This window comes from Mytilus galloprovincialis, chromosome 13, assembly GCF_965363235.1.
Source record: "Mytilus galloprovincialis chromosome 13, xbMytGall1.hap1.1, whole genome shotgun sequence".
NCBI classification, from domain to species: Eukaryota; Metazoa; Mollusca; class Bivalvia; order Mytilida; family Mytilidae; genus Mytilus; species Mytilus galloprovincialis.
In genome coordinates, this window is record NC_134850.1 from 37,151,086 (window position 1) to 37,175,102 (window position 24,017).

General features: G+C 30.7%; 2 protein-coding genes across 8 annotated transcripts in view; one reads left to right on the forward strand and one right to left on the reverse strand.

Moving 5' to 3' along the window:
* The window catches only part of LOC143057853 (uncharacterized), a 62,523-nt gene extending 39,623 nt beyond the window's left edge, over positions 1-22,900 (forward strand). For 2 of the 6 annotated variants that reach the window (XR_012972837.1, XR_012972839.1), the window contains 2 exons: positions 6,163-6,240; positions 7,132-7,256. Coding sequence is in view for 3 of the 6 variants with exons in the window: in XM_076231280.1 (XP_076087395.1) it covers positions 21,160-22,761 (1,602 nt within the window). In the remaining 3 variants the exon portion in view is untranslated. Of the gene's footprint in view, positions 1-6,162; positions 6,241-7,131; positions 7,265-13,522; positions 13,644-18,738; positions 18,848-20,983 lie in introns of those variants that run through there. The other 4 variants (XM_076231282.1, XM_076231281.1, XR_012972838.1 and 1 more) reach the window with 4 other exon arrangements.
* LOC143057855 (uncharacterized) lies at positions 1,115-13,869 on the reverse strand. Of its 2 annotated transcripts, none has more exons than XM_076231283.1 (9): positions 13,711-13,869; positions 10,263-10,377; positions 9,662-9,799; positions 8,620-8,691; positions 8,017-8,077; positions 7,118-7,239; positions 6,262-6,423; positions 5,771-5,957; positions 1,115-4,442 (listed from the first exon to the last, which is right to left on the reverse strand). In XM_076231283.1, the coding sequence occupies exons 1-9, from the start codon at positions 13,821-13,823 to the stop codon at positions 4,399-4,401; spliced, it is 1,014 nt and encodes a 337-aa protein (XP_076087398.1). In that variant the 5' UTR covers positions 13,824-13,869; the 3' UTR covers positions 1,115-4,398. The 2 variants fall into 2 exon arrangements, with proteins under 2 accessions (XP_076087398.1, XP_076087399.1); XM_076231284.1 differs by lacking the exon at positions 13,711-13,869 and adding an exon at positions 12,599-12,694.
* Positions 22,901-24,017: the final 1,117 nt, after the last annotated feature.

The window sequence follows — 24,017 nt, forward strand, 5'->3', positions numbered from 1 at the left end:
TATACATCCAACATAGCCAAGCGGACGCCCCTCTTTTTATCAGTTTGTATGTGGGATTAGAGAAGTCCAGGTTACCAGATGTATATACAAGTTAGAATAAATAAAAGCATGAATTCACAAACCAGTAAAAACATTTCGATATCAATAAGTTCCTGTAGAAGTCATTTGTATTTTATACTGTACATATAGTCAGAGGCTTTCTGTCCTCGTGTTAGCTTGAAGATTTACAGAAAAGACTAAAATCTGGCCATGGTATTGTATGATTTGTAATTGATCTTCAGTTAGCTTCATTATATTAAACAAGTTTTTTGTTATATACAGTGATTCATAAGTATTTACAGATATGAGAAATTGAAGTGTGGGGTATATGTCATTGACAAGTAAATGACAAAAATAACCAAAAAGAAATGCATGTATAGGTCAACATATGCACACATAAAGGTGTCGACAACAGACTAGTGTTCATACACTATTGCAAGCTCTAAATGGTCCTGAGTCTATATCAGTTATGAATAATTTAACAGATTCAAAACTCAGATTTAAGTTTATATGAAGAAAAAAATTTTATTTGTAACTTTTACCATACTTAAGGGTATTATATAAATGTATAAAACATCTATCGGTGATCAAAATATCTGATGGTAGCTATTTAGGAATAAAAATATAACAACTGGTTTAGATTTGGTATAATAGAAAGTTTGACATACAAATGTTATTGGCAATTTACTATTATGTTTGAATATATTAACAACATTTTTAAGGATACCTGCAATGTTGCTAATCCAGATGCATATTTCGACAATTACTGTGTCTTCGGCTCCTCAAGCCTGATCAAAATACAGATCCTTTGTTCAAGCGTTGCTTAGAGAGCAACAATTGTACTTCACATTCGAGTATGGTCTTTTGTCTATCAATCAAGTTTTTATCCGAAATTTAACACTATGGAGAAGGGAAAAATTTGGATTCAGAACAATTTTTCTTACCATTTGCTTGACCACATTATTTGTTTTCATCAAATTTGGGATCCGAATTAGAAAAAAAACCAAAAAAACACCCACCCCTTAAAGATAAATGGTTGTTTTCTTCCAAGGCTCAGATTTACTAACAAAATACATAATATAAAAATATGTTTTATTCAAAATCACTATTAAAAGAATATCTATAGCATACAATATTACCACATAGTTTCTCATCATATGTAAATATCTAGTCTCCCACAGAGTGTAAAACAGAAAATAAAAAAATAAAAACAAAGAGTTAATTAAAATCAGACAAAATACTTAAATAAAATGGTGGAATACAATTAACCATAATATAAATCTAAAAGATAAATATAGCCTTTATACCATATTAATCAAGATTTTTTTGCTTCATGTCATGTAAACCATTTGACCTTAAAATCTTTGTCATTTATTGTTCTCTTTTCAAGGGCCATAACTTTAAATATGTATTCTTCCGACATTTCATTCTCGTTCTGGAATTATTTTTAAAATACCTGATACAAGTGGAAAATAGTAATAAATTTATTAAATATCATAATCAAAGTTAACTCTGAAAAAATTGTGTATTTACAATGAGTAGTTTCTTAGAAATATTTTTTCAAATTTTATCACCAATCAAATCAAGTCTTTTTAGCCAAAATTTTTAGAAAATGGGTGAGGGATACAAGAAATAATCTCACCACAAACATGTACATCTAATAGCTCTTTTTTCTTTTCAAAGGACTTGGGGCTGTACGGGCCATTTTTGGCCCCACCCCCAAATTTCATTTAATTTGTCATGTTGTTACTCTATACCATAGACCTTCTGAAAATAATTGCATTTTGGGTCTAACTCGTTTATTTTGTTGCCTAGCAACCAATATAATGGTGGAGTTAAAGTCATCAAATATGATTAATATATTAGATTTGTTTTAGAGGTAATAGCCCCAAAATGGGTAAAATTGACGAAAAATGGGAAAATCCTCCAAATTGGGTACTTTCAAAGGGCCATAGCAAAAAAAAAAGAAGTGCACACTCATATGATTTCTTCACCAATCATTTTTTTATAGTCCTTTAAACCCAAAAATCAGGTTAAGCAAAAAAGTTTAATTCTAGAAATGTTTGGCTCCTCAGAGGTGTACATCCTTAAATGGTCAGTGAAGTATTCCAGTACAGTAAATTGTACAGTAAAATGACCTCCACCAACATAGCAAAAATTAGACCCAAACAAAAATTTCCCGATATATGTTAATATTTTCTTCCATCTTGTAAGTAAAATATACACTAATGAAATGAAAATAAAGAAAAAGACACAGTTTCTGTGACCCAAATTTGTTTCAGTTTAATCAGTTAGGACTATTGAACAGCAGTATACTATTATTGCCTTCATTGGGGGTCTCATTGGGGGGTTCCGATCCCGGATCCCGCTTACTGTTTTGTCAGATTCCCGTATCTCGCTTACACTATGTACGTAAGCAATTCTCATTTTTTTGTCATTTCCCGGGTCCCGATAGACCTCATTTCCCACGACACAATAATTTGACTTTCCCGTGTCACGCTTACCAAAAATCGGCAATCCCGAGTCATGCTTAGACCCCAATGAGACCCACTTCATTTTTGATAAGCTGAAATTTTTTTCTGAATCCTTGAGCATATTCCCTGAATCAAATGAACAATCATATTTATAAAAACTCAAAAACTTTACTAAAATTGACATTCCGTTGAGTCTGAATTTAGTTTTCCAAAGTTTACTGAATAATCACTTCTCAAAATGGTTATTACTCAAAATTCAGAAGACACTGACCTAACAAAAATATCTAAAACAATTTTAAACAAGTTTCTCACTTAGGGAGTCCACGAGTCCTGGACTCAGGAATATCTGTCTGAACTGATCAATTCCAAAGATGCATCAAGATTGTAAAACATTGTATCAGCAGAGCACATGTGTTATCACTTTATATCTAAGGTTTTTAAACACAATATGAATTTGATGTGATTCCCTTGCTCTTTTTTGTCATGGAGCATAAATTAATAAATCTTCTCACTTGTGGACTTGCCCTTAAAAAATGACTACAGAACTCTGTAAAAGCTTAAAGAATAACACTTTTCTTAATTGTCTACTTACAGAGCACTGGTGTTACTTGAATGATATAGAATTACACATTGGAAAGAGAGAGATGTTGTCAAAAGCACTGCTCTAATTCCTACTTAGAAAGTTTATACTGATTAAGGGAAAACAAATTATATCTAGTTGCAATTGTATTGTTCACTGACAAGGACTCGGATCTTTGCTTTTCTGCCAAAGTAAAGGGTTTTCTCTGAGTATCCTGGCTTCCTGCAACAAACTGACAGTCATGATACAGCCAAATGTTCAGAAAACTGTTGTTAAACACAAACAATAAATCTAGCAATAAAAAATGTATTCAGACCACTGAATACTATATAAATACTGGGTTTATGTTTCATAGCAATATGGGAAATGTTTTCCAATAAAAACAAAAATAATGAAACAGTTTTTATGAGTATGACCCATCACCGATTAATCTTTGTAAACAAGTATTTCTGACTAGACAATTCACCACCATAAAAACAATTAGGCAAAGGTGTAATATATATAGATGTCAATAATATAACAATAAACACTGAGTAACAAATTATAGGCACATTCTTCTTTTATATGGTAATAAATATACCGGTAACATGGATATATTTTATTGTTTACTAATAATCTATCAATTCAAAAGAATTATAATAGCAAATATCATCAAACTGAACACACTCTTTTAAATGTATACTACATACAGATAGGCTAATATCACAAACATGCCTCAAATTGAGGAACTAAGAAAGAAGTATGTAAACAAAATATCTCTGTGCAGTGATAAGTGACCTGTTTCAATTCTTAACAAGTGACTGAGCTTACTCCTTTGTGATGATTTGAAGACCATAGAATAAAGGTGTTAACTCAAAACTGTTTTCAAATTTATGCTAAGATTAGGTGAGGGTGTAGGGTTTGAACACCAAAAAATACAATCACAGATGTGAAAATCTTCCCTTGTATTTGACAGTTGTAGTAAATAAATTCTACTTTTTATTGCAATAAAAAAAATTCTGAGTCATCAACATTCATCTTTGGTGTTTGAAAGAACAATTATTTTTTTCATTTGGTGTTTCTATAGAGTATTTTTGAAAAATGGTTGCCATCTCAAACACTCATGTATGAAAGTGTTTTGAAACAACACTCTCTAATTTAGAACACATTAAAAACGAGTTAAGAATTGTAAACAACTGTTAGTAATAGAAAAATAAACATAACTAAGTTAATAAAATCAACAATGGACAGTATTTATCTTCAGCAAAATATCTTCCAAGCACCTGATGAGATCTGATGATATGAACAGCATCCAAGTCTTTGTAACTATTTGTCATCCTTCTCAGATGTGTCTACTGTAGATCCATAATCTGAATTCATATAACATATAAGATTTATTATACTAAAGAACTGGATGTTTCTTTTTGTGTTTTTATTATGGGGGGTTGGAGGAACCTGATCCCGAAATCCCGTCTTAAAAACATGAAATCCTGAGGTCCTCAATTTAAAGAAATTTAAATCCTGACATCCCGAAATTCGAAAAAAAGAATTCCCAGATCCAGAAAGGATCAATTTCAAAATCCTGAGCTAAAAAACACCTGATCCCGACGACCTGAAAAGGTCTTTCCCCACCCCCCTCTTACTTGTCAATAATTGGATTAATAGACAAAAAAACAAAAAATATAGTAAAACAATGTAATTCAGGGGCGATAAAAACTCATATACATAGTCATCCAATAAGTTTAGTTATACTGGCACTTAATATGTAAATCTTGTATTCCTTATCATTTTGCTATTTATAATTTCTATCTTTCTTAACTGTAATAGTTTAAAAGATAGTAGGTGATATACTGAAATTAATCAAAACTAAGGGCAATTGCTACTATAAGGGGTCAGCCGATGGCTTTCATCATAATGGCATTCTTATAGATTTTGTATTGCTGGTATTTTTTGCTGTGCAGTTTATTGCTATCTTTTATAATTTCAAGACAAGAGCAGGAAAACTTAGTACAATGTTGTCATTAAAGGACATTATAACCCTCCACAATGACCTAGATCTCACAAAAATGAGTTTGCACCAATACATAAAGTGTTCAAAATTTCCCCTGAGAACAAAAAATCGCCAAAATAAATACTGCCAAATTAAAAGTGTATATGCAAAGGTATTGATAAAAGTTTTGAATATGCCAAAATATTTTGTATACCATTTTCAAATAAATAAATTTGGTGTTTTTACTGTCTTCTGATTGGTTAAAATCGTTAGTTTTATTTTCAATGTTATCAATTTTGATGGCGACACGCCCACTTTGACGTTGTGTATTCATACGCTAACATGTGTGTACGTTGTCATTGATAATATAAATAATATATAAAAAGTTCTTTGAGCCTTATTTTTGATAGAAATTTATTTATAAAGAATGGCAATAATTTATTTTGATTTTATTGAACCATAAAACTAATTTTTGACTCTTCACATTTTACATAATCCGCTTCGCGGATTATTCAATGTGAAGAGTCAAAAATTAGTTTTATGGTTCAATAAATTCAAAATAAATAATAGCCATTCACTAATTAAAATCATGAATTTTTACTCCCCTGAAAATAACCTGTATCCTGTACTCAGTCTCTTTTTCTTATTTTTCTACAAAAACAGACACAATTTCTAAGTTTAAGAATGTGAATTGTTACTGATACCTACTTGCATAATCAGCTTCAAGCAGTCTTGATGAAGAATGATTAGGTGTGATTATTCTGCTTGGTGCTCTGGAACTTCTGGGACTATTAACTGATGCTAACCTAGATAAAACTCTATCTTTCTTAGCTGAATGGAGAGGCATGCAGGCATGTCCCAGTATTGAGGCAAAATACATAAAACTTAACAACATCTGAAAGTATAAAGAACACAATAGCATTACGGTACATTGTAATGGTGAAGGTGTCAATCAGGTCCATTTCAAAGGAGCATAACTCCTGAACAATAAAAACCATGGCAGTAAAAAAGTATTATAAGAGCTCTATTTGAAGAGTTTTTCAGGTTAAAATAAAATTTTGTTTTGCTTTAGGATTTAAATAACTTCCCTTTCTCTTCAGTGACAGAACAGAACTAGGAATCCATTAGCAACAGAAATGTTCAAAACTATATGACTGTTATAAGTTAGCGTGGCAAAGGTACACGATTAATTGTCTTACCTGCATTGAAACAAATATACAATTGTACCAGTCATAAGGAGTGATGTCAACATTCCCACATAGGGTACCAGTAGATACAGAAAAGTACAGGAATTTACAATAAATTATAGCAATATACACTGGGTCATCTACATCCTCTCGTAAATATTTCCAAGATGATGGCTGCAAAAAAAATAAGAATAATGCACAATATTATTCAATATTACCAATTAAAAAAAAATCAAAGAGCTGAAAGCTCTGAGGAAAAATGACGCCACTGCCTCTAATAATGGGATACCAAGCGCGGTAGGCAGAGATATGTAATGGAAGTTCAAGTCAATAGTATTGGAAACATGCCGCTGAAAGCGTCATTTTCCAACAATTCATTGTCATTTACAACACAATCGACATTGTGTGTGTATTAATTTTTGTGGCTTGAGGAAAAAAAGATAATTTGCTAGATACTTGATTTTATGGTTTTGCCAAAGTCAATATACAAGCCTATGGAAAATGTAGACTTTTTAGGTTAGCCTACATCCATGGAATCCATGAAAATATGAATAATAATGAATCTACAGTAACAACATAACCTCGTGACAAATACACAGAAAAAAAAAACTCGAGGAGAATTCAGGCAAACAGTAAATGAATAAAATAAAAGATTCCCCTTTATTTATAAAGAAAACTATACAGGAATGAACCTATACAAAAAGAAACAACTATCTGCCAGAGACCAAATGACTAACATGACTAAAGCAGTTAGATGTCCCCATATAAACCTAGCAAAACCCACAGTTTATAGTCAGCTTTCAAATAGGGAATTATGTGTATATGTGATATCTCCTTCTAACCGTTTTAACCCTGACGTATTCTGTACCTTCAATCGTTTAGTAATAGTATACAATCCAGCAAACAACAACAGTGTGGCAATGTAGGACTGTATCAGAAATATCCAACTAACAGGCTGAATACCAGAAATCATCTGTCTCGCTAAATTGGCTGAAAGTAAAATCAAGAAATTATATACATGATATAAAGGTAATAAATAATGTTATTTTAAAAATAAGGAAACCTTTAGTGTACTTGATATAAAATAGTCCAAGGACACAGTTATCCTCCTTTGGTTTTCTTTGTCTACGAATATAGTCCCTAGTGTAAACAGTTTATAACTTGTAAATTTTTTTCATACACTTTCCCATTTTATTTCCTGATATTTCATGCATAAAATATTAAGTACAGGGATGAAATTACATGCTAAATAAGTTTGGGTGCTTAATCTTTATGTTAAGTAGTGATTAGGTCTAGTTAAAAAGTCGAAAATTAGTATGTCTGAATCTCAAACTGAATTTTGGACCCCCTTAACATAGAATCGTCAATATTTTGAGTTGGAGCAGGACAGGTAGACTTTTCTATAATTTTGATATTATTTGTCCCAATAGTAGTATACTACACTGAAAAAATATTTTTGAGATAGAGCAGGTGTGATTTTTTTCAATTTGAATTTAATGTCTAAAAGAAATGCACTACAAAATAAGTGTGTTCTCGGGCCTAATGATCGGTTTAAAATATCCTGTCATTTTCACCTTTACCATGGGTTAAAAACTTTTCCATGTATTTTCCAAATTACTGTGTTAAAAATTACCAAATTTGTTTTAATATGGATTAAGAAGATCAAAATTCACTATTAACTATAATGTATTTCTGATTGTCAACAACCAATGATAAACTATAGCCCTTGCTTAAAGCAGATAACAATTTTTCCAAAACCAAACATACCTGAGGTTATGATAATGAGGACTAGATTTATTAGTTGAAGTATAATCATGGTAGCACTGCTCTGAAAGAAAACATACAAGTCAGATAAGTTGTAAATTTGAATATTTATCAAACTGTGCTGCAAAATATTTTCCACCTTTTTTGTACTAGGTTTGAAAATCTGCCATTTACTGAAAATTTAGCATTTATGTGAGAAGAAGTTCATCATTCTGACACGTGACAAATAATGCAAATATTCTGCCTTTCATTTACAGATCTATCTTATGGAGAAAAAAATGGTTGATTTTTTAAGAAAGAAAAATTAGCAAATTATCTCCCTTTAATAAGTTGTATAGACATTTTTGCCATTCAAAGATTGAACTAGTACTGGCTTCCAAGGTTGATCTTTTTGATTTAATATATCAATGTCATATGTTAGAGCATTGGTTGTACATGTAAGTTAAAAAAAGATACCACATCTCCTTATTTCTTCTGTAAGTGGAGAAATGGAACCAAAAGCTATAATACAAGTTTTCGTTTTTAAGATCCCTCAAGTTACCAATTTTTATACAGTACATACACATTACAATTCTTTTGATGAAATTATAGTATATTGATACTTACTGCCTCTAACACTGCCTTTGTATCATTTTGTGGTAGAAAGTCTATTATTGTTTGTATTAGTAGATTAATTCCCTGAAAATACATAGAACAACCTTATAAAAGATCTGTTTAATTCAGGTACAAAATTGACATACTTTTGAATATTCTTGAAACAAAAAAATATATACTGGGTACTGTTCAGAAATATTGTCTGTATTTTTACAATCAAAATTACAAAATTATACAAAGGAAAAATAAAATTTACTTCCAAAAGTTGTTTCAGGGATATAAGCCAAAATCTATATTTTACCCCTATGATGATTGTGGCCAAGTTTGATTAAATTTGGCCCAGTAGTTTCAGAGGAGAAGATTTTTGTAAAAGTAAACAACAACAGACGACGGACAATGGTCGCCAAGCGATGAGAAAAGCTCACTTGTCCTGACGCCATGCGATGAGAAAAGCTCACTTGGCCTGTGGGCCACTTGAGCTAAAAATAGGCTATCATAGCCAGAGATTTTTTCATAAGTCACCATAGTAGATTGTCTACATGAGGTATCCTTCATTTCTGTAATCTTTATATGTTTTTTTCCATTTATATTCTCTGTTCTTTATAAACCATAACTTTATTTGGTTGTCTTTTTTTTGTGGAATTGACACATTATTTTTGATTCTGAAAACCCCATGCAGACCTATAAAGTACAGATATTGGGAAATGATAGACACAGAAAATATTAATTTGGCAAAGATCAAAGATAAAATATTCAGGTTACAAATAGGGAATTTTATCTTGAAGTAGCTTGATATTCAATATAAACATCTGTCTCTGTTGAAGACTATATGTTAACCTCTAGATGTATTTTGTGGTGTTTTGTTTGTAGGTTTGCTGGCTCATCTCTTTTCATTCATAAGTATTTTGATTGTTTTCCTAAAAAAAATTTACTAGCCTTGATATGTATATTGGAATTTTGTCTTGAGAACTAAATAGAGGTCAATAACTCTACTTCTACACATGTCCATAAAGAAAGGTAATATTGATAAACTAACATATAGATATACATGTACCTGGAGAATAACTGTAAAAATGATAGTTTTCGTTCCTGTGACTGTTCTGAGTACAGATAAACATTTTTTACACATATAATCTCTACATCTGCTGCCATTAGTCAGAGTACCAGATGACTGTTCTCTGCTGGCTTGTTTCTGCAAATGAAAATATTCATTTTACATATGTTTATTTTGCATTGCACAGTAACTTCTTTTAATTACAAGTATTTGCATGTACAATAAATCTATAAACAATGCAAATCAATTGTTTAGCTCATTGCCAAGTTTAAAAGTAGTTTGTATCCACTATATATATACCTCACATCAGAATCAATATTTAATACAAATATATGAGGGTTGAAATATTGGGGGTACCTTCAGAACGAATAACAGTAAAATTCTTGCCAAATGACATTAACAGTAATTTTTTGGTGCAATACAAGAAAATGTACACTGAGGCGAGATCATCTCTTTTAGACAACAAAAAAATTGACTGATTTTGACGAATCATGTTATAATTTTTTTCCAAAAATAACAGTTATAATAAAACAAATGATAAATAAAATTGAGAATGGAAATGGGGAATAAAAGCTATACTACAAAGAGGTTCCAATCATACCTTCTCTAGATCTGCATCTATTTCTGTAAGGTAGCTGCGTAAGATATCACTAGTTTCTTCGAGATTCTGTATAAGCTGTAAAGTCTGCAAATAATTCAGGTTCATACCCTCATCCCTACAAAATATAAAATACAGTTGTAAACTAAGAGAAATAAAAAAAAAGCCCTATATGAATCTTAAGAAAATATAAATGAACGAGTTAAAGAGATTGCCATGCAAAAAAAAAATGACATACATGAGTTTGTATAATGAGGTATTTATGGCTAACTGACAGCACCCCAACAACACAATAAAAAAAACATATTGATATCTAGAGGTTACATAATTATGGTTTTCAACAACGACAAGTGTATTTAAATATGTACATGTATGCCTTTAAAGTGTCTCATAAGTCAAATGTTTGGCTGGGCATTGATTGAATTTTAAAGATGTTACTTAATTTACTTGTATATATGTACTGTATCAATCGATGTGTGACACTCAAATAAAACATATATTTATTTATTATTTTATTTATTTATTTATTTAAAGAATTTTAATGCCAATGTCTGATGGATTGTTTTTTTATGTTGGGGTGGGGATGGTGTTGGGTGATTGCTGTATTTTTGGTTTAGTGGCCACAGCAAGTCTAAAATATAGGTTGTCAATGTGACGTAAGACAGTTTTTTAAGGACATCTACCCTTGGCCTGTACACATAACTTTCTTATCTACCTACATGGTCTGATGTGTGATGATACAGGTATGGTAGAAACATACCATAGATAGAACAAAGTCAACATTTAAATCAAATATTATTGTCATTTAAAAGTGAATCATACACACTGCATACACTTGGGGTTAAAATAGAGATTTTTTGCTTCAATGCTATGTGCATTATCACATTAAAACTATTGTTATAAAAGGTATTACTGAGCAGTGATGAAGCTGTAGGCATGTTCCCCCTTATCATTTTCAAAATTGTAAATTTTTCTATTAAAAAAAAATGATTTTTTTTTTATTTGCACTCCTTTTAGCTGGCAGTTTATTTATTAGCATCACACCCCTTCACCTAAAATCCTGGATCTGACACTGACTCAAACATTATGCCTCTTTGCCTAACTCACATATTTTTTACATACAAATCCATTTAAACCACTATGAAACATCTGGTATCTTCATCAAACTGTGATCATTTTAAAACAGTGATAATGATTGACCCTCACACATAAACATAAATGGGAAAATGATTTTTTTAATGTTTTTGAGAGAATTTTGAATATTTGGAAATATTCTTTGTTAATTATGACCATTGACATGTATTTTACCCTTATATTAAAAATCTTGGCCTACCAAAATGACACAAACTTAATCTGACTGCTCCCTATTAGGATCAACCAAGTTGGTCCCATCATTTCAATAGATTGATAGATTCTCTGTTAATAACAATACATATGGCTTGTGGATATTTTAACATCAAGTGGCAAAAATGATATTTCATCTATATTCAAAACATTAAGAACAAGTTCAAACTTAACTAATAAAATTGTTCAAAAATGGGGAAAGATGGGACAGACAAATGTAAATTTAATTTATATATATATGCCACTACAAAAAAAACAACAATCATAAGCATGCATCTCCTCCATCACAAGCTGTCATATACATAAATATCTAAAACATTTAAAACATCAAGAGCTTAGGGGTGAATCCAGCCATTTTAAAAAGGGGGGTTCCCAACCCAGGACAAAAAGGGGGGGGGTCCAACTATATGTCCCTATTCAAATGCATTGATCTTCCAAAATAAAGGGGGGTTCCAACCCCCGGAACCCTCCCCAGTTTTTCTCACAAGAAGCAGACTCTGAGGTAAACTCTAATGATATTTGAATTGTTATAAAGTATCAAAATATAATAATGTTTATATATAAATAATTTAATTTTGGATGTAACACGTCTTCTGATTGGCTGACGTTATTTTGTTATGAGCCCATAGACATAATTTAGTCATGTGACTGTGACGTCATCAACGTTTTTTCATGGTTTTCTACGGTTTAAAATGGAATTTAGAATTAAATTATAAGAAATGACTGTAATATTTTCTCTGTCTATTCGAAATAACATAAAAATTGTGGTGCACACTGTTAAATAACTCGCTACGCGCGTTATTCAGTGTGCACCAAATTTTTTATGTTATTTCTTCATAGACAGAAAAAATATTACAGTCATTCCTTAAATAGAAATGAAACAACAAAATTCAAACATGTCAGATCTTAATATATGAATACCAAAAATTTATCAGATATTATCAAACTGAATACTACGTACTGCATTAACCATTGACATGACGTGCTTTACTTACAATTTGTCTTTCCCCATCTTATGTGATTGTGTATGAGTCATTTGAAACATTTTTATTACACGAATTGGACAGTTACACAAACTTCATAAATATATATCTATTTATTTGTTATCTCATCAAAATTGATAGTGATAATAAGATATGAATTGCTGATGAATATTTATATAAACACAATGTGAAGTAAAGGTGAATATCTACATCTGTAACAGTTGTACTCTCTTGCCTTGTTTGTTCGAAGAGATATGAAAGCCACAAATATACAATGATCTGACACGTTTTTATTCTAATATCTTTAATATGTTAATAATAATATGTATACATGTAATTAAGTTCCAGATATATCTGATATACAATGATATAGTTTGATCTCAATGTTGAATTATCATTTTAAATGAAAAAAAGTTGTTGTTCCTAAAAAAATCCTTTATATATATGTCTTAATTTGCCACCATGCATTGATTTAGAATTAATAACATATTCGTTTTCTTGCACATGGCAGTCATGTCACTTAGTATTAGGATATTAATTGGTCCAAATTTTCCCTGTGTCAATTCATACATATATTTATGTTTATTGTTGTCAGATGAGAAAAAAAAAACATACAATGATTGTTGTTAAAGAAAATAAATAACTTCTGTTCCTTCAAATTTAATAATAATCTCATCTCAATTTTGTCAACCCCGGCCTTCTTTCTAAAATTCAATTTAAATGTAAAAATTGAACTTATAACATACCCTTATCTAATTAAATACTATTATATTTCTAATTTGTATGTATACATTTAAGATTCATACTGTCACAGACAGGTGCAGACTTCAATAAAAAAAAAGTATGCAAAATTCACACTTAAAATCTTTTTTGTGTTGCAGAATTACAAAGTTTTTTTAAAGAAGATGTCTACCAAAAAATAGCATTAACATGTATTATGGAAATGTTTAATATTATCATTCAAAGATGTCTACAGTATTGGACCTGTTGTCATTTTTATCATCATTCAAACAAAAAAGAAAAAGAAATAGAAAAAACGACCGTTACCACATATAATGTGAGTATAGCTTTTTGGTTATTTGTTATTTCTTTGGTTATATTTTGAATATTTGTCATGTTAAAACCTTTTTGATCGATGCAACGGTGTATTTTCGTCATTCTCTGTCGTAAACGGTGATATATCTCCCAAACTTTCGCCCCCGTGATCCCAGTATAACTCAGTAGATAACTCAGCCATGCTGTAGTACAGACAGATGGTTGATCATGTGACAGTGAAACTGAAGAGGCTCCTGTGGAAAGCCTTGGAAATCACATTGAAGCCAAATGAAAATAACAATGTTTTATAGGAAGCCTTTTTCACGATGAGAGTTTTTAAAAGAAAGGACATTTAATAAATCACAGAAAAATTCAAGTAGGCCTATGATCTTGATCTTGTAAACTGTCATGTATCTTTTTGTTATTGTCTAATGAAATAATAAGTGTGGACACAGATCAGTGTTGATAGCAGGGATGGGGTAATTGAAATAGTAATGGTAATTAAGGTAGATCATAAGTATATACTTTTTGAGACAGAATTTTCTTATAATCTGCCAAAATGAAGATTTTAATATGCTTTTTTCAAAAATATAATAAAAAGTATGGGTCACCGTGCTATTTTTCAAGCTATGAGTCGTTGAAAATTGCCTAAATTTGGTTAGATTGTTCATGGAAAAACACATTTGTGTGTATAAAAAGAATTCTATGAGATAAAATTTTAAAATAAATTGTGAAAAGAGAGGTTTTATTTCATGTTTTAAGAAAATAAAAAGAAAAAAGAGGGTCACCGAACTTGTTTTCTTGCTACAAGTAAAAATAAAAAATTTCCCTATTAGTCCAGTATATTTTTTTTACTGCAAGAGTTATCTTCCCTTAAATGGCTCATTTAAAAAATTGATTCTAAAAACAAAAGAAAATGATAATTGTTCAAATATTTTGGTTAATACAATAAATTACCAAGTTTTCTTTATAAAAACAAACAGTCTAACCATTAAATTGTAAATCTGTCTCAAAAATTGCAGATTAGGGCAAATAACTAGACCGATTTTGTACTGTGATTGTACAATCCAAGATGGTGGTATACCATGTATCTACCTTAAGTGTAATGCATTACAATTTTCCATGTAATTGAATGTAATGTGTAATTGAGCATTTTTTTAATTACATGTAATAGTAATTTAATAAATTACAATGAAAAAAGCATGTAATGCTCAATTACTTTTGAATTACATTTCAATTACATGTACTTTCATGGTGTTAATGATAAGGATTTATGTTTAGGAAAATAAATTGTAAAATTATATTTATTTTTCAAATATTGATATCACAAACTTTTTTAAATATATGAAGTCTTTACTGTATTCTGAAGTTTTTATATTATTTATTTGACCTATAGATTTTTTTCTGAATAGTCTTATAATTTAAAAAAAAATGTGAGAATCATATATTAGTGTTGTTCAGTTTTTAAGAATATCTTTAACCAAATAGATTGATAAGTAACTTATCACCTTGTTAAACTACAACAAAAAACTGTGTGAAAAATCTTTCTTAGACAGTTCATTTAGAATTTAAAATCACTGCACACAATCATGTTGTTAAATTATTATACACAAAAGGATTATAGAAATAAAAATTAACAGCTGTAAAAACAAACAGCAATTAATCAGATTAAAATGTCCAGGGACAATGCCACTATTACATGTATTTTATCTAATTAGCAAAATACAAAGTTAGAATTGCTGTCAAGGTGTTCAGACCAAAGAGATGCAGACTAAATGACAAACATTGAAATTACTAATGATTATCAAATGCAACGCTTAAACTATCCTTACCTAAAGTAATTGTAATTCAATTAATTACATTTCAAAAACTGTGTAATGTGTAATTAGTGTAATTGATAATTTTTGCAATGTAATGTGTAATTTAATTAATTACATTCCAATGTAATTGACCCCAAGTCTGGTTGATAGATGAAAAATTTGATTAATGTTAGTATGCTTGCTAAAGTTTTCTCCTGTAAATTTATTTTTAGTGGTGCCTCTTTCGGGCGTTTTCTGAGCTTTATGTGAGTCTTTCTTATAGGGTTCTATGTTTTACTTATGTTCAACAGTCTTTATTTCGTTTAGGCTAAAAAAATAATTAAAAAAATCTTTAGATTATAAAATTGAGTCATAATGAAAAAAAAAAACAATTAAGAAATAAAAAAAAAAGCATGTATTATATATCTCTAGTAAATTATATATTCCTATATGTATAATAAAAAGATGCATCCAATTAATTAATTTATATAATAACGCCGTTGTGCGCTAACTATACGGAAGCACTTTTCATATAGACACAGAGGAAGATAAAAATGATAAGATGGTATGATTGCAAATGAGCTGCAACTTTTTAGACCTACATGTATGATCTTCAAATTTATCTTTTATTGTTGTTATATGAAAAGTGTTTTTTTTTTTTTTTATGTTGTGTTAGTTCACTGTCCCATGCACGTTACAGGACAGGATCGAGCCCCCACAGAAACGTTTAATGATGTCATATTCTGTATGAGTCTGTCACAAGTCAGTAGTCTTTAAGGTAGATCATCGGTATATGTTTCCCAAAATATAATTTTCTTATACTTTGGCAAAATGTAGGTTTTACTATGGTTTTTTCAAAAATATAATAAAAAGGATGGGTCACTGTCTAATTTTCAAGCTATGAGTCGCTGAAAATTGCATAAAGGAGTAGGTTCAGTAAGACCTCTTTTTGGCCCAAAAATATAGCAGTTTTACAAAATTGTAGAAATGTAATCTTTAAGTTATTTTTTGGAAAGTAAAATGCTTCTGCTACTTAAATATGGCTGTTTTTGACAATACAATGCACAAATATCGTGAACTAGCATCATTAAGTCATGCTAAATTACTGAAATCTACAAAATTTTAGCATTTTGGTTAAGTTTTAGACGGTTTCCGTCTAAAACAAAAGTGGCCGCATCCGTGTTCATTCATAATATTGAAATGTAAGTTGTATTTGATGATAATACAAAACATATATAAAGGTTGAGGATGAACACGGATGCGGCCCCTTTCATTTTTGACAAAAACCATCTGAAAAGTGACGTTTTTTGGCATATTTGATAGATTTTTCATATTTAAGCTTGATCCAGGGCGTTTTTAATGACTAATTCAGTTAAAATCTTTCACATATTAAACTAATCGAATCAATTGAAATAGACACTTAAGTTTTTAAAAAGTGTCCAAAAACTTTCGTAAGATGAACCTGAAATTTGAGGCCAATATCGGCTCTTACCGGACCTACTCCTTTGCTTAGAATGATTATGAAAAAACACAATATTGTGCATAAAATTGATTCGAAAACACAAATGTGTGGTATTTGTTTAAATATTTTGAATAATGCAATCAATCAGCAAGTTTTCTTCATATACATAAACAGTCAAACCAATAAAATTGCATAACTGTCTACAAATTTGCCGCGTGAGATTTTGACAAAATAGACTGATGCATTTTCATTGTATATATATATAACAGTTAATGAATGTAATTTCTCCAGGTCACAATGTCTTCCAAAATAACCGTATTTTGTCTGTTAAAACTAGCTGTGTTTTTGTTTAAATGTGTATTTATGTTTTTGTCTGAATGTACCTTAATCATTCTAATCACTTACATGTAGTTTATTTTATTTTATTTGTAATTCATTTGATTGTGTGGCGGAGAGCCTATTTTTGAAACAACATTACTTCCCTTGAAAATGGACTATTGTGAAATTAACATTTCAATATAATTTAATTTTGGAAGTAACGCGTCTTCTGATTGGCTGACGTTATTTTGTTATTAGCCAATAGACATAATTTAGTCATGTGACCGTGACGTCATCAACGTTTTTTCATGGTTTTCTACGGTTTGAAATGGATTTTAGAATTAAATTATAAGAAATGATTGTAATATTTTTTTCTGTCTATTCGAAATAACATAAAAAATGTGGTGCACACTGTTAAATAACCCGCTACGCGCGTTATTCAGTGTGCACCAAATTTTTTATGTTATTTCTTCATAGACAGAAAAAATGTTACAGTCATTCCTTAAATAACTGTTGATATAAATTATTGATAAAAATGATTGTTTTACATATCATAAAATCTATTTACTTTAATGTGCTTTAATTAGTGAAATATATTCACTCATTTTGATAAATTTGCAAGTGATCATTTACTTATGTAGCAATTCTATTCATAAAGCTATTGTTAAATAAGATCTGAGTTTAATATGTGTTAAATTTTAACCGACCATGCAAGGACTGTATAGCCAGTCAAGGTCGTTAAAAACTTCCATTTGTTGTTAAATTGCTTAATCATTTAGAGAGCCGGCCCACAGTCTTCTTAATGAGACTCTTTACGGTAGGTGAAAGAAAAGCGTCGCAATACTGCTTGTCGACACTAGTCAATCTGCAGTATAGCTTTTCATATAGAAAGCTTGATGGTCTTGCACAGACCTTACCACTAACTGTAAGATGACATTGTTATATATAGAACAAAATGTCTGTCTTCAGTCTTGCTGGTCTTGCACAGACCTCACCATATTTTGTCACTTTTATGTGAGTTTTAACTTATTTACATTTGAATACTTTTATCTTTATAATATTGTTGTTAATTTGCTAAATTGTAATTTATTATAATAAACTATGAAAACTTGCTAGTGTTAAGTTCTACAATGCCACATATGAAGGATCAGAGACTCAGGATTCCGATACCTATTCTTTACACGGTCTGGAGAATAATATGTAAAAGTTGACACAGAAAATACGCAACGTAAAAACCCCTCCGGTTACAATTGTATAGTTTTAAATTTTTAAACCTATGATTGGTTCATAAAATCTTATCTTATCTTATTTTATATATTACAGTTCATAAGAAAATTAACTTCAAGATTAAGATCTTTGGCTGTTGGTCTATGAAAAAAAAACATATTTTGTGACCACATCAAGACCATCAGTGCGATTCAAGGACGTATAACTAACATACGTCCTTGTGCGATTGTATATAAAAAAAAACCCAGAACTTTACTGCATACTGCTCTTTTCTTAGATATTTCGGTGATCGGACAAACCAGATCAGTTATCTGTTCTTGAACAGTGAAAATACCAAAAAGAACTGTAAGGTTGCAGACTTTGTTATTGTTTGTTTGTTCAAGAGTTAGAAATTTATTATATATCGTTCAATTAGCAAGAGTTAGTATATAATGCATAATTAGTCAGAAAAGTGAATTTCATAAAAAACGGGATATTTTTAGAGCTCTATAAAATATGATTCTTAAACACAGTTAGTTACAACAAATTAATCTTCTCAAGGCTCTCACATACATGACATACAAATTTCATTACTATCCAGAGGCAGACTAGGGTTAAGTCCAGGGCCAAGGCCCCCTTTTTTCAGTTTTATTTAGGAAAAAAAATGTTGATTATTTAGGGAATCAACTTGTACGACATGCAAGGGAATTTATTTAGCAGATTGGTTCCTCTTTCAGTGAAAAATCTGTTATAAATGGAAGGGGCTTATTTAATCAATTCATTCTTTCATAAAGTATATAATGTGAGGGTACCCAAATTGCACCTATTTTGACAGTTTTTTAACCTACGTTTATTTATGCTTCAGACAAAAGTTCTCGTTATGTTTATTTTGTAGATGTATTATTATTTACTATATGGTTTCACCAAATTAATTTTGAATCCATATCATGCATATAATATCATAGAAAAATTGGTCTGAAATGACCTCCAAACCATCAATGACATGAATGATTCTGTAATGAAGAGTACCCAAAATGCATCCATGCTTAAATTTGCATTGTCAAAAGTCTAATAATAGAGCTTTTGTTTCATTTGTTTTTATTTTTATCAATTGGATATTAGTCCATGCTTTCTCTTCATTTGTTAAGAAATGGACACTTGTAACACATTTTATTTGCTAGTTTTAAAAAGATGATGTTTTGATGACGTCGCACTGGGACGTGTCCGTACATTTTGCTTTTTGCAGTAATCACTTCATCTGTTGATAAATATTGTGAATGTTTGGTGTATATTTAAATACTTCTACCTATGTTGTAAGACATGCATAGTATCAAATCATAAAAATACAAATTGTTTTGTCTCTAGGAAATCTTGTTAGATTTTCGCTGCTATTTTTGCTAAATAGATGCAATTTGGGTCCTCGGTGCAATTTGGGTACCGTTACGTTATAAATTTGAGTATGGAAATGGTGAATGTGTCAAAGAGACAACAACAACAACCCCACCATAGAGCAGACAACAGCCGAAGGCCACCAATGGGTCTTCAATGTAGAGAGAAACTCACACACCTGGAGGCATCCTTCAGCTGGCCCCTAAACAAATATGTATACTAGTTCAGTGATAATGGATACCATACTAAACTCCGAATTATACACAAGAAACTAAAATAAAAATTGATACAAGACTAACAAAGGCCAGAGGCTCCTGTCTTGGGACAGGTGCAAAAACCCAACAGGATTAAACATGTTTTTTGAGATCTCAACCCTCCCCCTATACCTTTAGCCAATGTAGAAAAAACAAACGCACAACAGTACGCACAGTAAAAGTTTAAGAGAAGTCTGAGTCTGATGTCAGAATAGGAAATTAAAGAAAAAGAAACAAAATGACAATAATTAATACATAAATAACAATAGACTACTAGCATTCACTGACATGCCAGCTCCAGACCTCAATTAAACTGATTGAAAGATTATGTCTTCATGATATGAATATCAGGAACAATCCCTCCTGTTGGGGGTTTAGTATTATACCATCATAAAATTATAATTATATATGAGAAGAACATAACCCGTGTCATGCCAACAACTGGTTTTAGAATAAATGTGTTTAGTTCCAATGCTTAGACCCTATAAGTGAATCAATATTAAAGTCAAAATATGCAATCTTTAATGACCTGACAACAGTATCGTAACTATATTCCTAATCTTTAATGACCTGTATACATGTACATGTAGAAGATGTGGTTAGGTATGATCATAAGTGCCAATGAGACAACTCTCCATCAAACATCGTCACAATCAAACCATTACAGGTCAAAGTATTTTTGTTTAGTCATAGAACATAAATCATTAAACATTAATCATTGGGACTACCAGGATATCTGTTAACAATTTGCATTTGTGCAAAATGGAGTTTTTATTAACAACTGACTTTTATTTGTAATTTATCCACAGGCAAGCAGAAAAAAATAGATAGTTATTACAGTACTATTAGTAATGATACTAATCTCAATCTTTAATAGTTGCCTAAAAATAATACATGGCTCAAACCTTATCTATACATTTAATTGCTCTTTTAGGTGTGCAGAACTGAAAAGAAAGCATAGTTAAGCGAGATAGAAATTTGAGAACATATTACTAGTCAAGAGTGTTCAGAACTGTATAGATTTAACTTTTCATGTTTGGAAGCTGAAAGAGTTAGTTTGATGTTATAAAAAGTCAATATCCATACCACTGAACCACTTTGAAAGTAAATATGGAAGATAATATAAATGTACCAGTTAAGCTTGAGGTGTGCAGTGAATCAAATGAATCGCTCAAACAAAGTGCTGAGGTGAATAGTGAATCTAATGAATTACTTCATCAAAGTGCAGAGGTGGACAGTGAATCAACTGAATTGCTTAATCAAAGTGCTGAGGTGAACTTTGAATCCAATGAATCACTTAACAAAAATGCTGAGGTGAACAGTGAATCAAATAAATCGCTTAACCAAAATGCTGAGGTTTGCAATCAATCAAATGAATTGCTTAACCAAAGTGCTGAGGTTCGCAGTAAATCGAATGAATTGCTCTACCTAGATGCTGACAATCAGGTCCATAGTCAAATGCAAAATGTTGAAAAATCGTATGTATGTAGTAAATGTGGTAAAAGTTTTAATCACAATGGCAACTTTTATAGACATCTTAGGACCCATACAGGTATTGTACAATATAAATGTGATGAATGTGGAAAAGGGTTTTGTCATATAGGCCATTATAATAAACATTTAAGGATGCATTCTGTTCAGAAGCAATTATTCTGCCCAGATTGTGGCAAACAATTTAGCACTAGTAGAAATTTACATCGGCACATTAAAATCCATATCGTTGAAAAAGCGTTTGCATGTGGGCAGTGTGGAAAAACATTTAATTCCCAAAATTACTTGAAAACGCACATGAAAGTACACACTCAAGGTAAAGCTTTTAAATGTGATATATGTGGAAAAGACTTTAGACAAAGTAGTAATTTAAAGACACACATGATAGTACACACCAATGAGAAACCATATAAGTGTGGAATTTGTGGGAATTCATTCAGTATGGACACTATTTTAAGACACCACATGAAAACGCATACAGGTGAAAAACCACATAAATGTGATGTATGTGGTAGAAAATTTAGTCAGAGTAGTAACGTACATGCACACATGAAAATACACACTGGCGAAAAACCACATAAATGTGATCAGTGTGACCAAGCGTTCAGTTTAAAGGGACAACTTCAAGCTCATATGAGAATCCATACGGGTGAAAAACCATACAAGTGCGAAGTATGTGATAAGGAATTTAGAGTGAGTGGAACGTTAAAAAAACACCAGAGAACACATACTGGTGAAAAGCCATATGTATGCAAGGTATGTGATAGAGGATTTTGTCAGAGTGGTCAGCTTCAATCACATTTGGTAATACATACAGATGCCAAAAACGATAAAACACACAAATGTGACGAATGTGGGAAAGGATTTAGACTCCGTGGAAACTTGAGGATTCATAAAAGATTCCATGCAATTGATAAACCGTTTAAATGTGGTGAGTGCGGGAAAGGATTTACCATGAACAGTTCCTTAGGAAAACACATGAGAACACATACCGGGGAAAAACCTTATAAATGTGAAATATGTGGTAGATCTTTCAGTGAGAGTCATAGTGTACAGAGACACATGACTGTCCATTCGGGGGAAAGACCATTTCAGTGTGATGTATGTGGTAAAAGGTTTAGTCTGAGAGGTAACTTTCAAACACATACTAAGATACACATAGAAAATACTGTGAATTCTATGTTTGTGGTTGATGATGACCTTGAGTCATCCTCCTCGTGATCCTTGAATATTTGATTGAAAGATTATGTTTTTGAACTTTATTTATACATGTGAAAAAAGTACATGAAGTATGGTGTAAGATACATTTACATGTTGTATGGTAGACATGGTAGATATATAAAACTTTCTGTATACATTATATGTAGCCAAAAATCTTTTAATCCATTATTATTTTAGTTGAGATTAGAGGTCTGAAAAATCTACCTATGAAACCATTGCCTGGTGAAAAATAATGTTCTTCTAATTCTTGAACCAATGCATACAAACATCATAAACTTAGTCTTCTGTGCACTAATTTATCATTTTTTACGCATAAATTTCGTATAATCGTCAATATTTTCAATCGGTCAGTCATTTGTCAGTGTTGTTGTGAAAATATGGCAGCTAATTAAAGTTCGTGTTTTGAAAAGCCGAAGTTTAACGATTGCATGTCACTTGTTTGTCACCAATCAACAAAAATGCATGGATATTGAGCATGTTTTGAACATGTACATTGTACAATCAGATAATAGTTTATTTTAAGGACATCCATGCATATTCTGGATTTTTACGAGATGGGTCACACTGAGGTCACTTTGCATACAGAAAAATGTCGGAGAATTGCTTCCTGCAGGAAGCAATTAAAATAAAGAAACTTTCGAAATTCTTCTTAATATGAACAAATTAAAAAAAATCTTTAGAAAAAAGTATATGTACATTAGTTTTATTATGAAAACTATCCATTGAGTTATACAAAAACATATGCATTATTTTTTTTTAATTTAAGGTTTCTTATGACTTTAAGGAGGCTTGCAGGTACAAAAATTTCAGCAAAAAATTCTACATTTGTTTTTTCATTTCAAATTTTATTTTATACACTATAATTAGTTATTCCTTTTAATATGATATGGTACAAAAATCAACCAAAATATCGATTCTGTTTGGCACCAGATCACTTTTAAAATATTTATATCATGGATTAAGCTCCAAATTATCTCCCTTTGGTGCATTAAAATTAAAATTGAAATATCTTTTTTAACTCATCAATGACCTATACTATACAATTACTGTCTTTTGATAAGGTAAATGTGTGGTTTTATTGACTTTTGAAAAACTGATATTCACTGAGGCCAACAGCCAAAGTGAATATCAGTTTTTCAAAAGTCAATATTTAAAATCACATATTTACCGAAACAAAAGACAGTAAAAATATAATTGTTTACTTTCATGTACTGAGAGAAATGTAAGTAATGGAAAATATTTACCCAAAACCAATT

What these genes read in the sequence shown, in the direction of transcription:
- LOC143057855 (XM_076231283.1), bottom strand. Translation starts at nt 13,823, where the DNA reads ATGGCTGAGTTATCTACTGAGTTATACTGGGATCACGGGGGCGAAAGT. An exon ending in TAGATGCAGATCTAGAGAAG is followed by an intron (nt 9,800 to 10,262) that starts GTATGATTGGAA and finishes TTTCATTTGCAG; the next exon opens with AAACAAGCCAGCAGAGAACA. An exon ending in CAAAGGCAGTGTTAGAGGCA is followed by an intron (nt 8,078 to 8,619) that starts GTAAGTATCAAT and finishes GTTTTCTTTCAG; the next exon opens with AGCAGTGCTACCATGATTAT.